Here is a 15,588-nt window from a genome sequence, read left to right on the forward strand (position 1 = left end):
CTTTACAAAAATGCCTACTTTTCTTTTGCTTGTTTCTGAACATCAGAATACATCAGTGTTTCAAAACCATTTCTAATGTATTTGTGTCAAATCAGTTTCTATTAAACAAGATATACTACTAGCATGATAGGTAGTATTGTTCTTGCCATGGCCAGCTTCCCCTCCGGTCGGGCATTCTGTTAGTGTGCTTCCCAGAAGAGTCCTATAAAGGGAATGTTTTCACCCATTGCTACAAGAAGAAAACCATGGCTCAGGATGATGGTGTCCTAGGCCTAAGTTTGCCAGGAAGGACTGGCAGGGCAGGGCCTCCTCTCTATTTCCAGCCAACCCTGCAGTGGGACAAATGGGCTGTCTTTGCTCTGCCATAAGAGTGGGATGGCTTCATTCCATCACGCGTGCACACCACAAAGGGCTGGACTGTGTAGGAATAGTACTCTCCAAATAGCAACTGGGGCAAATGTCACTCTCACCTGCTCTATTCTTCCCATTTAAAAGTCCACATAGCCTTTCCTTCCGAACAGCCCTGTACTGAACTGTACTGCAAGTAGGACAAGCCACACCTCTAAATGAGGTGTGTGTAGGGTACGTAGCCCCCAAGGTTCAACCAAGCACCAGCATTTTCATGGATTGCAGAGCCTCAGGTCAGTGCTGCTCTAAGGATCTCATGGATGGGGCCTTTGACTAAAGATCAGAGATGATTTCTCTTTCTGTTGGAAAAAGAAGAGTTTTGATAAACAAAGGTACTTTTTAGATTTCTCCCATGGGACAACACATCATTGATAAACTGCCACTGTCTGATCAGAGCTGTCTGCACCAAGAATCAATGTAATTGTGTGTGTGTTTTTAAAACTAAGCTTGGGGGCAGCCCTGGTGGCTTAGCGGTTTAGTGCCGCCTTCAGCCCAGGGCATGATCCTGGAGATCTGGGATCAAGTCCCACGTCGGTCTCCGTGCATGGAGCCTGCTTCTCCCTCTGCCTGTATCTCTGCCTCTCTCTCTCTCTCTCTCTCTCTCTCTCTCTGTCTCTAATAAATAAATAAAATCTTAAAAAAATAAAATAGAATAAAACCGAGCTTGGATTTCCCAGTATTACATTTGTTTCCGGAGTGAGTTAGGCTCAGCAAACAATTATTGGGCTAAGCCTTGTTTGCCCATTTAATGTATTTATTAGTAGTGGATTTACTTCACTATTATTAGAAATATAACTAGTTAATTATAAAAATACATGCTCACCACACAGGGTTTGAGAAGTACAGAAATGTATCAAGAATAAAGCAAAATATTTGTTCTTTACTCAGAGGGGAATACTCACTATTAGACATGCCTGTGCATTTCTTTCCAGTATTGTTTTGTAAATCTGTATGTTTACACACACATGTACACAGAGAACAGAATGTACATAAAATGTTACATTCTGATTTTAAAACTAATTTATTTTATTATATTATTAAATTTCATTTTGACCACAATTTTATAATGGCTTCCTATCCTTCGGAACTTTGATGACTTTCGCCACCACTTTACTATTGTGAGTATTTTGGTTCTTCTTTTCCTCATTATAGATAAAATTGCAGGTCGCTGACCAATTTAGGTTATAATCTTTCCACAAAAGAAGATTATTGGGTTAAAACATGCAAGTGTGAAAATTCTTCATATGTACTAGCAATGTATTCTTGGAGATTTTTCATTTTTTTAACCAATTTTCATGCCTAACAGTGTAAAAGCTATGAACTAAAATAAATAAATAAATAAATAAAAAACAACAACCATATTTTCATAATTGAATTCTGGTTCTTACTTTGCTTTTATCCGTATTATAAAATCCTGTGAAAGCTTCAGTATATATGAAAATGGGATGAAACTTAAACATTTTTTCCAGATATATAAGTAACCACATATTATGAGGTTTTAAAAACTTAACCACTTAGCTTTTTCAAACAAGAAATGCAAACACTATCCTGCTTCTGAATGGAACTCCATGGTCCCCCATCAATCCACATGAGGCTTACACTGGAGTTCTTGCGTGCTGTTCTATCAGCCATCCTGCCATTGGGAAGCCATGCACTTTCAATCTGAGGGGTTTGCATTTCTATATTTATGGTCTCAAACACAGAGATGGATAGGGCCATGGGAGAGGGGTTGGCCAAGACTCACATGGATATGAAACGGGCCAAATATACCTTCTTCGTCAGCTGTCCTGGACTGCCATGGATACACCCACACAGCGGGCCATGGGAAAGCTGAAGTGGCTAGACTTGCTCTGGTTTCTGCTTCCCTGGCCTTATTCACAAAACAGATCTATTAATTCGAGTGGCAGCCTGAGTTCAAGTGGCTGCTACCATCTTACAGACTCAGTGTAGTCAATCTTAACAGCCCCAACTTGGGAATGCATATAAAAGATGCCTGTACTTTTTCTCATAAAACAGTAAATGATAAGGGGGGGTAAAAACAGGGTTATCAAAACAAGATATAATAATTCACACACAAAGCCAGTAAAGGTAAAAGCAAATGAGTCATAAACCAGAACCAAATGTAAATAGTTACCACCTCTAGTTTTGTACTTCATTTGCATGGATTTCACCAGTATATAACTGTAATGGAACACTAAAATCACTAGACCTACAGTTCTATGAAAACAGCAGCTTTGCAAACTTTCAATTTTCTATCTTCAATGACGATTAATTCAACATTTCAAAGTACAGAAGTTAAATGAGGCGAAGAATGATAAATGATGCCCATGATCGCTGAAATCTGATTACCCAGAGATAAGAACAGGCCAGATTCTACTTGCACAAGTTTGGACCTAAAGCATGAGACAAATGAAAGAAAGAAGAGGGGAAAAAAAGTAAAAGGGGAAGAAAAACTTTAGGGAAATGAATGCTTCCATTTATCCCTCCTAAATATAATATAAACAAGGACACAAAGAAAATGCAAATGGATTCAGGATCCCATGGACACTCAGGGGGGGATATTAATAAACCAGTTCCATCCTGAAAGAAAACCCCCAAATCGACCTCCATTTAAGAAGCTAATTTATGCACTCCTGAGTCCTCATACAAGTTAAGCAGCACAGAATATCACAGCAGGCGTAGAACAACAGATCTTGAGCCCTGCTGTGTTTGTTCAAGAAGGCAAGTTAGCTATTCCTAACAGGAAACAAAACATGTAGTCAGGCTATTAAACAGGGATCGTTTTGCCATACTGTGCAGTCCTGAATGCATCAATTGCTGTCCCAAACAGGATTAAAGATGTGGTTTTCTTGAACTCTGGTTTTGGGAAAAATGCTTATGCTGCTCAGAATTTTCAGACTGATATTAACTAATCTAGTGCCGGGCAAGAAAGAGCACTTTTGAAACTTTCACAAAACACTCTCTGACAAAGAGTGACAAAGTTGTGTCAAGGCAGTGCAAAATAAAGGCAAGGGGGTACCGATGGGTGAAGAGTTAACCCACATACACAGCCAAATTTGGAATTCCCCCAAGAGTATTTTTGCCTTTAAGTATTCCAGGCCCCCACTCTACAGTGATTAATCATGCAGTGAACAACTGATATTTCTTTCTTATAGACAAAATCCACCTGAGTGAATAAGCAGTTTGAAAAAAATGAACTATTCTTCCAATGAACGACAATTGTAAATGTTTCTGGGTAATTCTGTTGTGTTATTATTATAAAATGGGATCTCCTCAATATTTTTGTAGAAGCTAAGAAGTACTATATAAGGGGAAAAAAGGGCAACCTTCCTTGCATATGGATCTTTCTTCATTGTTCAATTCAAGGACAATCAATCCACTGGAGAAAGTGGTTCAATTTCCACTGTAAAGAACAGATTTGTGATGGCTAGAGGGCATTAGATCTGTATTGCTACATAGTTTTTAACCAAAACTTTAGGACACTTCCCTGCCTTCGGTGAAAATATTTAATACAGATTGGGCATATCACCAGTTGGTACTTATCTCAATGTAATATCAAGAGTTGAAATTTATAGATTCTATAAATGATCTCACAGGTGCTTAAGAATCACAGGAGAAACAAAATGAAACTCTTTTTGCCAACCATTCTTCTAGAAAATAGTCATAAGCTAGAAGATAAGTTTTGAAAGACCCTCAAAATATCAGAATTATGAAAACCATAACCTCTAGCCAACAATCATTAATGACTACCATACATATGAGGGACACCCAAATGGGACATTTTTAGTGATAGATCAGCTAAGAGATTAAAGTAAGCATGTTTACAGAGACATAAGTATTTAAAATATTTATGGAGAAAACAGTTGCAGATGATACAAAGAGGGATTCCAACAAAAACACAGCACAAATGCAGACACCATATGGTCCAATGTATGCACCCATGACCTCATGTGAAAAGCAGGCCAAAGATGTTAACAGCTGGAGGTGCCTCCTTTTTACCCCCTGAACAAGAAACTCTTGGGTTTGGAAGGGGCTCATTATAATCATGTCCATGGTTGGGTGAAATTTCTGGGTAACGTCAAAGGCTTTGGGAAGAAATCTCTCAAAACAATTGTTCCTGGAAACCTTTGTTTTGTTAGGGTTTCAAGCCCACTCTGCATTTCCTTCTGACTCCGTGTAAAAGGTGAAGTCAGGTAATGCAGAGTATTTAATGAAATAGAGGAGCATCACATATCTTCCTAGTTCTTTTGTCATCTCCTGATAATTTACTAGGCTTGAGTAAGAACCACAAATCACTTTGGAGGCCCCAGACCATCACATCACATGGGATATTCTAATTTGCCCTCTTGACCTGCTGCTCTAGAGGATCAGAAGCCAAGACAAACAAATGGTAGTAGAATCTCTTAAAGTTTTGTGAGTGTCTAGTTTATATCAGGTTCTGTGCTAGGCATAAGTAAGAGAAAGAACTCTCATAACAAAACTGGAAAACTAGTCTATTGTTCTTGTTAAACAAAAGGAACCCTAAAGCTTAGAGAAGTTAATTAATGGTCATAAATGGATGGAGGCTAGGATGCAAAACCCCCCTCCCCCATAGTCCTTTGCTGGTCAAGCAGCAAGACAATGTGTTTGAGGGGAGCTGATACTCTTAAAAACCTTATCTTTCTAGCAGAGTCTTCTGCAAGAGTCATTGAAGTAATGCTTGGGATGGAGAGGGGAGAGCATGAGGGCATAGGTACTCATACATCAGCAGCTGAGACTAGCTGCCCTGAGGGAGGGTGTCTTCCACCTGCAGTATGACTCTTCAGCTGCCTTCACCTTCTAACCCAGATCCCAAAGTTTATATTTAAACTCCTTCTCCAAAGAACTGAATTGGCCAGAAATGACTCCAAGAAGTTCTGAAACCATTTTATGCAGGGCTCTTAATAATTTTTAAGGTAAATACCTTTCTCTATTTCAATAAGAAGACGATTTATAGCTATGGTGAGAAATAGGAGGGAAGAGCTATTCCTTGTGATATGGGGCTGCACAGTGAGTCCTTGGGCAGTCAGTCCAGCATCTTTTGGAAAGGCACTGGGGCATCCTCCTCAATTACAAACTTTCTATTTGCAGGGCATGTGATGTGAATGACAGAAGGAAAGATGGCAGGGAGTGAAGTGCTATTGAAGAACCATGTGTCCCAGCGACCTTTGGTCTTACCATATTCTGTGTGGGTTTGTTTTGAATCTTGGTTTAAAATTCCACAGCTGATGGCACCTAAAATTCATGAGGAATCTTCTACAACAGAATGCTTCTGTATATGGATCAGTGGAAATTTGATGAAGAAATGCCAGGAAGTTGAGGCCGGTCTAGTTTTAGGCACTAAATTTGTTAAGTCTCTTTACAAAGAAATTTCAAATGCGGGCAATTAAGAAAGCATGACCTGTTAAAGATGCCAATCCTTCCAGATAATGTGAAATTTTGATCATATATTTACTCTGGAAGCTGTTGTTCTACTCAAATACTTTAACTTTTAATGAAGTGTTCAGTCTTTTTGTGATGGCACTCAAGTGTAATCAAACATTACCACAAGCCAAGTCACACACTAGCATGTCTCGCCTTGTTTAAATATCTCAAATATATTTGAGTAATTGTGTAATGATTTCTAGGCCTCTGGTTGTCCATATGGTCTGAACAGACTGTCTTTTGTAGAGCAGTTGTGCTATCTCTCTCAACAGGAAGGAATCAAATCATCTTTGCTCCAAACTGGAAAGCTTGGGAAGTACTGCTTACATTTCGGGGAGGTACCTTACCTCAACTCTTGAAACAAAACCAACCCACATCTGGCCCCCAGAAATCACTGTGTCTTCTGGAAATCTTGCTTGTGTTTGTGAAATATCCCAGAAAAAGTCAGCAGGCATCATGTGTCATGTTTTCTTCCATAACTGTCCTTAAGATACAATGACATGCCATGGGGACAACACAGCAAAGCCAGCATGGCAATCACATGGAATCTTACTGGACAGAGGACAGTCTACATGGTGAAACCAGATCATCTCAGACAGACAATGAGGACCAGTGAAAGGGTCTGACATTGGCAAGAACTTTGCTCTAATGCTCTCCAGGTGGTACAGGCAATGAGACAAGCAAAGGAGCTATTGATTTTGCAATTAATGAAACCCATGGGGAGTCTTCAGAGATTTGGCTTAAGAGCCCAGAATCTATACAGTTAGTCACTGGGCCTTACAAATTATTCACATTAGCTGCATCCCTAGGAAAGTACCTCAGGGAAGACCTGGAATGCTATGTTTGAAGGATTGTGCTAAACTTACTCTTTGAGAATTCTTAGTAAAATGGTTGGGTACAGAGCTGCCTTCAAACTACTGTCCATAAGAAGGTTCTTTGATGGGACAAACTGGGCAGGGAGACAGTGGACAGATGAATTTGTTGGCCTTTATGCTCCTGCCCAACCTCAAGTTTTTGAAGTTTTAAGAGGGAAAACCATTTCACTGGTCATGAGCAGTACTGAATGCACAAAATCATGGAGTGACATGCACAATTTGCAAGTTTTGGGGATGACTGCAATGTGATGGAAAAGAGTTTACCTTTTGTGCCTGAGGGAGCTGAAAAATAACAGGAAAACAAAACAAAAAGAAAAGAAAAAAAGCAATCATTACCTAAAAAGTCAAGATTAATTGTAAAACTTCATTTGGTCACCACTGGCAAATGGAAAAACCAAAACTGGGAGAAAAAGAGGGAAATAAAACTAAAGCCAAGTCATTTCCCCAAATTAAGCTATGGTGTTGATTATTCAACCTGCTGTCTGAATCTGTAGGATCAACAGATAATCTGTGAGCACATGTTTTGGGAATCACCATGCCTGTGCAGGCAGTTTGGCAACTTCCTGCAGTGCTAGACTTGAGGTTCTTCTGTTCAGCAGTCCCAAACACACATTTCCAAGGCCCAATTCCTCCTTCTTGCATGCCAATGGTTTCCTAGTGGAGAAGGACTGCCTAGAGACATTTGGCATTGTCAAAACCGGGGAGGGAAGGGGAGGGAGCCAGAGTTCTTGGCTTCTTGTGGGTAGAGACCAGGGATGCTGCTAAACATCTTATAGTGCACGAAATAGCCCTCACAAAAAAGAATTATTCAGCCCACATGTTGATTGTGCCCAAGGTTGAGAAACCTTTCTGTATACAAAGGTAAGACCATTAGAAAAATGTTCTGTTTTTAAAGTCAATTTTTCTTGCTTTGTAGCATATTAACTGTTCTCTTTATTGGTGGTTAAGGAAGCATGCACAAGGATTTGTGCACTTGAAGTAAAGCTGATACTCTAAGAGCAACGAAAAGACAGTGAGTTAATCCATAAAATAAGACATAATAGCTTTCCAAATGGTACAGGCAAGAAACTGAAATTATAGGTATATGGGAAAAGATGAACATTTATGAGACATACTTGTCTATTTTTCAACATTGAGATTATTAGGCTGTGGTTTAATGCTACTGTATTTGTGACTGCCATTAGAGCATGTGATGTTTTGAAAAGCATTTTTCCACTCTGAAACAGAAATTACATTATCTATGTATTAAATACCAAATCTAGGAGTTACATCAATTTCAAGACTTACTTCCCATCATAGAGACTAACATTTATTGTGTGTGAGCTTGTCACCAGGCACTGTTTTGAGCTTTTTATTTGCAATGTCCCACCAATCAAAGCAACCCAGTACTAGATACCCTTATTACCCATTTTACAGATGGAAAATAAAATGGAACCTGGAGGATAAGTAATTATATACTGTCCCATAGATAATAAATTGTAGAGCTGGGTTGCCTGACTTCAGAATGTGCATTCAACCAACTCACACAATAAAGGCCATGAATGCTAGGAAATTAGACAGCAGACTTTTCTCTCTGTCTCTCTAGAGCTTATAACATTGGAAGTGCCAGAAGATGCAAGACCACTAAACCTGAAATCCTAGGGTCTCATTTGAACCTTTTGCCTTTCCCATTCATTTAACCCTGGGAAGAATGCGCTCTTTATCTGCACTAAGACCAGGGCTCCCTAAAGCCCTGTACCTGTGGATAGAGCCCAGCAAAGGACAGAAGGTATAGACCCAAACCAACAAGATGTCTTGGATCTCAGAGACATCTACAGAATAATTGGAAATATATCCATGAAAAGCAGGCCCAACCTCTCCAACACTCATTTTTCAAGCAATTTTATCCCCAAAGGTCTCTCAATTTAAGGAAACAGGAATAGTACAAGCATACTTTTCTGATTCTTTTATCCTACTTATGGTTATGGTGACCAGTATTCAATAAGGAAGCTTATGAGTTCCTCCAGTGCTTCTTAAAGAGTTCAGAAAATATGTATTAAGAGGTGAGAAATTGAACCTAAAATGAGGGATCCCTTCAAGTAAAGTCTCTTGAATATTAAATATTTTTTCATATGACAGAAAAGAAACCTTAGAGACATGAACATTAAGGGAATGATAAATGCACATTTCCTTAGGAAAGCATTTGTGTTGAATCACAGCTTGTCATATGAAATGCATGGGGGGCCCAGTGAATTACAAATGTTTGATGAACTGTAAAATAAATACCAAGGTTCAGCCCTGCATAAACTGCTGGACTTGACAGGCCTCTGAAAGGAGAGCTACCCTTCCTTTCTTTCTGGAAGCTTCATCTCAGTTGAGCAGGAAACACCTCTTTTTGACTCATCCATTTAAGCACAAGAAAAGGAAAATGAGAGACTAGGACTTTGTGGTGATGTCCTTAGTTTAACACTGTCCTCAAACTCTCCACAAAACATATATTTTCCTCAAGAAATAACTCATGAGAACAAAGAGCCACTTTCCTATCGGTGCCTTGAAGGAAGAGAAATTATAGCTTGCAGTGCCCTCAACAGGTTGGACCTCTGAGAAGGAGCTTCAGAATAGAACCCAGCAAATTTAGATCAGATCATTAGCAGCCACAGATGCTACTACTTGGGAGTCAGCTCCCCTGACGATACATCATCCCCCCAACAGTCACAAACTATACGCATGCCTGAGCTGGGAATCTGACCAGCCAGATACTTGAGGCCTCTGGCTGGAGTCTTGAGGCACGTGCCTTCCAGCCTTTGGCCAGATGCTTGTCTGTAAAAAGGGATGGTGGAGGGAGGGCTGGGAAATGGGCCAAATCTGGGATGGCCAATAGATTTCGTCTTGAGAGCCAAGTCTGACTGATTAGTAATGGCTGTCTGGAGGGCCATGTTGAGGAGGATTCTGAAGTTATGTCTGAGTTTTGTTGGAAAGAATGTAAGAGCCAAATAGCAATGTCCTTTGTGGGCTAAAAACTAAGGAATGGCAAACCATATCCCTGGACACAATGATCTCTCAAGGTCTTCCTGCACTTTTTCTTTGTAGTTCTGAGTACATCTACGATTTGTATGCCGATATTTGCTTAATGTCTCTCCCCTGCTTGGTCAAAAGCACCATGAAAGCATGAGGGTATTTACCCTCTATGCAAGTCTTTAAGAAGTTCTCTAAGCTGTGCCTGTAACCTGTGTCCTCCTTGTTAAAGAAGGTACCCTGTTTCTAGGTTATGTTTAAGGCAGATGCTAGGGAAAGAGAATCGGGGTAACTGCCTTGAATCCACATTACCTCCACAAACACACCATGTTGATAATCCAAGCTGACAGCTTTCAAGAGAAAAAGAAATCTCTCTGCCAGAATTATGGACATGAACTCTTGGATTCCCACATGCCTGGTGTGGGTGTCTATATATATACCGACTGTCTCACTAACCCATGGATTCACTTGAAAGCAGCCTGGGAACTTCTCATCATGTGGCCTATGGTGAGGCAACATCTCTTTTGAAAAAGCCACCTTGTTAGGCATTGTCAATCAGCCTCCAAGTCTCTGGATCTGTTTCTTCACTTACTACATAAGGGTCTACACTGGTAGCTTCAGTTTCCTTCCAGGCTAAACACACCCAAGGTGTATGATTCTGTATCCAACTGTGCACACCCTCCAGTTACTTGGAAGGAAGGAAGGAAGGAAGGAAGGAAGGAAGGAAGGAAGGAAGGAAGGAAGGAAGGAAGGAAGGAAGGAAGGGAGGGAGGGAGGGAGGGAGGGAGGGAGGGAGGGAGGGAGGAGGGAGGAGGGAGGGAGGAAGGTAGGTAGGTAGTGGTATGCTCCAGGCTCCCATATTCCTAGAGAAAAGCTGGGTCCTGAATGCATCCATGAGATACCTGACATTCAAATGTGGAAAAAGTGAGAAAGTGTCTTTCAAAAGAGAATGAAGGAGAGGAAAGGTGATGAAGCTGAAGATGACAGCACAAGCCACTCTGTAGGGGACACTCTCAATGGACCAGGTATTTGAGCACTTGTTCAACTCGCACAATGTTGGTCCTCCTCACAGTGGACCTCCAGGTTAGAACTCCCTGGTTGACAGATGAGGAAACAGATAACATTTAGAACAGCTAAGTACCTGGCCTAGGTCACTTAGCTGGGAAATGCTTGACCTGAGGGTCAAAGTCAAGTCTCTCTGAAGCCCCACCTCTGTTTTATCCATCAGGCTCAAGGTGCTGCTCCTCATGCAGACCAAGGGCTTGAGCACCAACCCAAGCTTCTGACGGACTTGGGGACTTCTCAGGCTGTTCTGTCTGGGCATATGCCATACTGGAAAGGGGACCAAGAAGTTCTGGCACCACCCCTTCTGGGAGAGTTTGGATGGAGATGGAAAATCCAGCTTACCACTTTTCTCAGCGTGTGGTGCATGATGTAACCACGTAGCATAAATATTTACTATGTCCTCTCCTGTCACAGACATTTACGCTTGTCCTTTCCTCATACTGGAAGTCTCCCTTGTGCCCCTCCTTGCGCGCCTAGCAAATGCCTACTTCTCTGGTCAGTTGTCATTGCCTCAAAGAAGCCTTGTCTGACCTCTTGCATCATGTGCCCTCTCACATGCCCTCATAATACCACATGCGTCCCATTCATGGTATGGTTACTCCCTCTTGCATTAACTGCTTTTCCTATTTTGGTAATAGAAACCAAACTTTTAGCCAGGGTCAGCTAACTGACCCTCTTAGAGCTTCGTGTGCCTAAATGATTCAGTCATGGTCAATGAGATATCCATGGATGTGGCTTTTCCAGAGAGTGTCCTTAAAAGGACTCCCTCCACTCCATCCTGTTGCCAGTAAGGTAGATGTGATGGCTGGTTCTGTAGCAGTCATTCTGAGCTATGAGGTTATCTTGAGGATGGAAACCACACATTAGGCTGGTGAAGACAGCAGTAATGACAGGCAAACATAACAGCTATGGCCAGCTATCTACCATTCTAACTGTTTCACTTCTATCAACTTAATCAAAAGTCACAGGAACCTTATTAGGTAAATTCTATTACTGCCCCAGTTTTGCAGATGATGGAACTACAAGGTCACATGGCCAGAAAGCAGCAAAGACAGAAATTGAGAAAGGTGACCAATAGGAAGGGCAGTGAATATTCCAAATAAGAAATAATGGAGAACTGAATCAGGGTGCTTGTGGTGGAGGTGGCAGGCAGTGGTATGACCTAAGATCTATTTCAGAGTAGAGACAGTGGAGACTGAAATGGTAATATGTAAGAAGGAGACATCACGAGTGCCTCCAAGGGTTTTGATCCACGCAAATGCAAAAATGGAAGAGCCATTTACTGAAAAGAGGAAGGCAAAAGGAGGAGAATATTTGAGGAAAGCAATTGAGTTGAGTTTTGTCTGCAATTGACAGTTTTAGGGTGCCTCTTAGATTTGCAGGCAGAGGTGTAGGGTGGGCAATGTGGTCAATGTCAGTATGCCAATAAGGTCACTCAGAGAGTGCATGGAGAAAGAAGAGAGTCTGTGCCAGGGACAGAACAGGAATATCTCACCAGGTAGAGGTCTGTGAGTCTAAAGGAGCCAGTCAAAAGAGCAGTGAAGAGCCAGGGGGGAGGTAGGAGATCAGAGAGTGCTCTGAGTCCCTAAAGCTAAATAAAGGTTCTTCAAAGTGAGATAGTGCCTCCAGCAAGGGAAGGGAGCCCTTTTGTTTTAACTTTTGTCATTCATTTCATTTCTATCTCAGATTTCTGCACAGAGTCATGGGGCAATGGAGGGGATGTCCATCCATCACTCTCACTCAATGAAGTTCCAGAGTTGAATGGACTCCTTTTCAAAAATAAAACTCCAATTAAAGATCTATTGATCAAAACAACACATTTCACTATGAAATATGTAAAGACCAAATGGGAAACAAAGTATTTTCCTGCCAACTGTGTAAAACAAAAAAAAGCCTGGCCTACATATGTTTATTCCATTTTGTAAAACTGGCCCTTTGCCTCAAGCCTTATGAATGAGCGATAAATCCCTGCTTGCTGCAAAGTTTCCTTGTGTTCATTTATTTTTCTTGTGCATGTTTGCATTTATAATCTTCCATTCTTCTCCATTAAGCAATTTGGATAAAGATCCCTATTCCTCTTATATATCAGAGGAAGTTCTGCTAATTGGCTCAAACTCTAAAACCCGCACATCAAGCATAGAAGGTCTCTGATGAGCTAAGATTTGGCAGTGTAGTTTCTGTCCCACATCCATCTACTTCCGCCACCACATGCCAAGCCACCATGGTTGCTCTTCGTCTCCTCACTTTGACTCCTCCCCCCAGTCCTGTCTCTATACTGTGTCCAGAATAATCGAAACATATAAACCTGGTACTTTGCCAGTGCTCACTTGCCTCAAAGGCTTTGTATGGCTATTTTATCTGATTGGCTAATGCTCTGTCCCCTGCCCAAGTCAATTCCCTAACACTGCCTACAAGCCTGGCCTTACCAATTCTTACCCATCTGTCAGATTTCAGCTCTGGTGGCATCTACTCTAACTGAAGTCCCTATTTCAACCGAGTGTCTTTCTATAGCATCATTTAGTTTATTCCTCTCTTAGCATACATCACCTTCTGTAATCTTCTTGTTTATTTTTTAATTACTTCTCCACATAAGAATTTAAGAGTCATCCAGGACCCACATCTATTGTATTCATTGTTTTATCATTAGGGTCTACACCTGCTCTATATCTGGCCCTTGTTAATCATTCAGGACATATTTGTTGGAGTTGAAGGAAGGAAGGAAGGAAGGAAGGAAGGAAGGAAGGAGAAAGTTAAAGGAGGAAGGAGGGAAGGAGGGAGGGTTGTGGGGAGAGGGAAAAGGAGAGAAGTAAAAGAAGCAGGAAGGAAGGGATGAAGAGGGGAGAGCCTTAGAGTCTGGTAGACCAGGTTTCAAATCCTATGTCTACCACTTACTGTGAGGACGTGGACAATAAAAAAATAATCTCTGAGCTCAGATTTCTCATCTGCAAGACTAATAGTAACACTATAGCAAGGGATTAATGCGAGGATTATGTGAGATAAATACCTGCTGAGAACCTACAACAGCCCTTGGCCCATAATAGTTGTTGTTTTTACCCCTTGACCTTGTAACCTCTGGAGTTTTCAGAGTTGTCCCTAACCTTACAATGTATGAGAGATTATACCAATAACCAAGTACCTCGTGGTCCATAAATAGGCCCACAGACCTGGAATCAGGTGTCTGGATAGCCTGGATAAGTTGTCTTAGGCAGTATGTGACTTTTACAATGGGCATGTGTCTCTTTGTTTTCATCATATTCAATTATTCAAGTCCTCATTGGAATTTTTTTTTCATATCCGAGAAGTCTTTCAAGCTTTGTTAGAAAGACTCACAGGCAGAATGGTTATCTCTGTACTCCAAATTTTCTTGCTTTATCAGTTTTAGTGTTATCTTATCTGACCACATACAGTTTATTAATGATTTCTCAACATCTAGTTTGGGGTACAGATAGAACTTTAACTTTTTCTTCCAACAGTATGTTTAAAAGCAAGAAAAATATGGATAGAAGGACCTTTCTTTGCAACATACTTGCTTTTTAAAGTGTTTCTTTAAAACAAAAATCATATAAGCAATGCATATTCCTTGTAGAAAATCAGATATCAAAGAGAGGCAAAAGGAGACATTTAAGGCCACTTATGACAAGAACATCCATTTTTTTCCCCTAACATCGATTGTTGTTCTCAGTTAATATTATGTTAAATGACTGCACAGTATTCCATTATTCGAATATATGATAAATCACTTATGATCTAGGCTGTATTCTCCTTGTCACTAAAGTAAATGACTGCAATAAACATCCTTGTAGTGTGCACATGTTTGTAATAAACATCTTTGTAGTAAAACTGTTGCACATACTCTCAACTTTTCAAGAAGTGAGTTATTAGTTGAAGGGCATTGCATATTTCAGTCCATTTGCTTTCTAGAATGCTGTCCTAATTTACACTCTGAGCAGGATTCCATGTTCACTTTTCAATGTTCACTTCACCACCCTTAACTCAGCACTATGTATTGTCATCTTAAAAAATCTTCCAGTAATTTTCAAAGGTTAGATTACATGGATTAAATATTTCCACAGTCCAAATGAGTTAAAGCAGAGGATATTCAATTTTAAAATCCCTGAATGGCCAAAGGGTTAGCTCTGTTGTGGGTCTCCAGAGAACACTGTCCTGCTTACTGCAGACTAGCACCTCCAGGTTATTTAGTAGAAAATTGATAACTAAAGGTCAGATTTTTCAAACTTAATTTTGGATAAAAAAGACCTGGTATTTTTGTTGCAGCAGTAGAGCCCTGCCTAGATGAAAAACAAGCATGCATAAATTATTCACTTGATGGCAGACATTTTGGGGGATGCTGGAAAATGTGGATTATTAATGGGCAGGCCAGAACAATTCTCACATTACATATAGCTAAGGACTATCAGCTGGGGGAAAGCCCCAGACATTTTGCTTGTTATAATGTTCTAAAAATTCTCACAATAAGAAGTCATTTCTCATCAGGCTCGAACTCTGCATTGTATTGGAAAAATAAGTTTCCAATTAAAATTGTCATTCTTCAGCTTTATTTTGTGTGGTCATCTTGCTGAAAAATTATCTTGAGTTCTGGCAATGTGGGGGAGCCCAAGGTTCTATCAGTTTCCTGTGAGAACATGGATTGGTAGAATCGAAAGGGAATTTGGCAAAGTCCAGATAAAACCACCACCATGATGCATTTGTATTTCCTGTTTGAAAACCACATTGGTTCACACGGCAGTCCAGGGATCAGTGTAGATTAAGGAGGATCTGATAGGGAAGGAAGCTCTTTTTTGCA

At 40.6% G+C, this 15,588-nt stretch overlaps 1 protein-coding gene across 11 annotated transcripts in view; it reads right to left on the reverse strand.

Annotated features, from left to right (window-relative positions):
* Window positions 1-15,588, reverse strand: part of CACNA2D3 (calcium voltage-gated channel auxiliary subunit alpha2delta 3) — a 945,794-nt gene that overhangs the window by 227,551 nt on the left and 702,655 nt on the right. For 10 of the 11 annotated variants that reach the window (XR_007404330.1, XM_049098270.1, XM_049098267.1 and 7 more), the window contains one exon: window positions 6,990-7,007. The exons of the other annotated variant lie outside the window; for it this stretch is intronic. Coding sequence is in view for 9 of the 10 variants with exons in the window: in XM_049098270.1 (XP_048954227.1) it covers window positions 6,990-7,007 (18 nt within the window). In the remaining variant the exon portion in view is untranslated. The remainder of the gene's footprint in view (window positions 1-6,989; window positions 7,008-15,588) is intronic. 11 annotated transcript variants of the gene reach the window in all.

This window comes from Canis lupus, chromosome 20, assembly GCF_003254725.2.
Source record: "Canis lupus dingo isolate Sandy chromosome 20, ASM325472v2, whole genome shotgun sequence".
Lineage (NCBI taxonomy): Eukaryota > Metazoa > Chordata > Mammalia > Carnivora > Canidae > Canis > Canis lupus.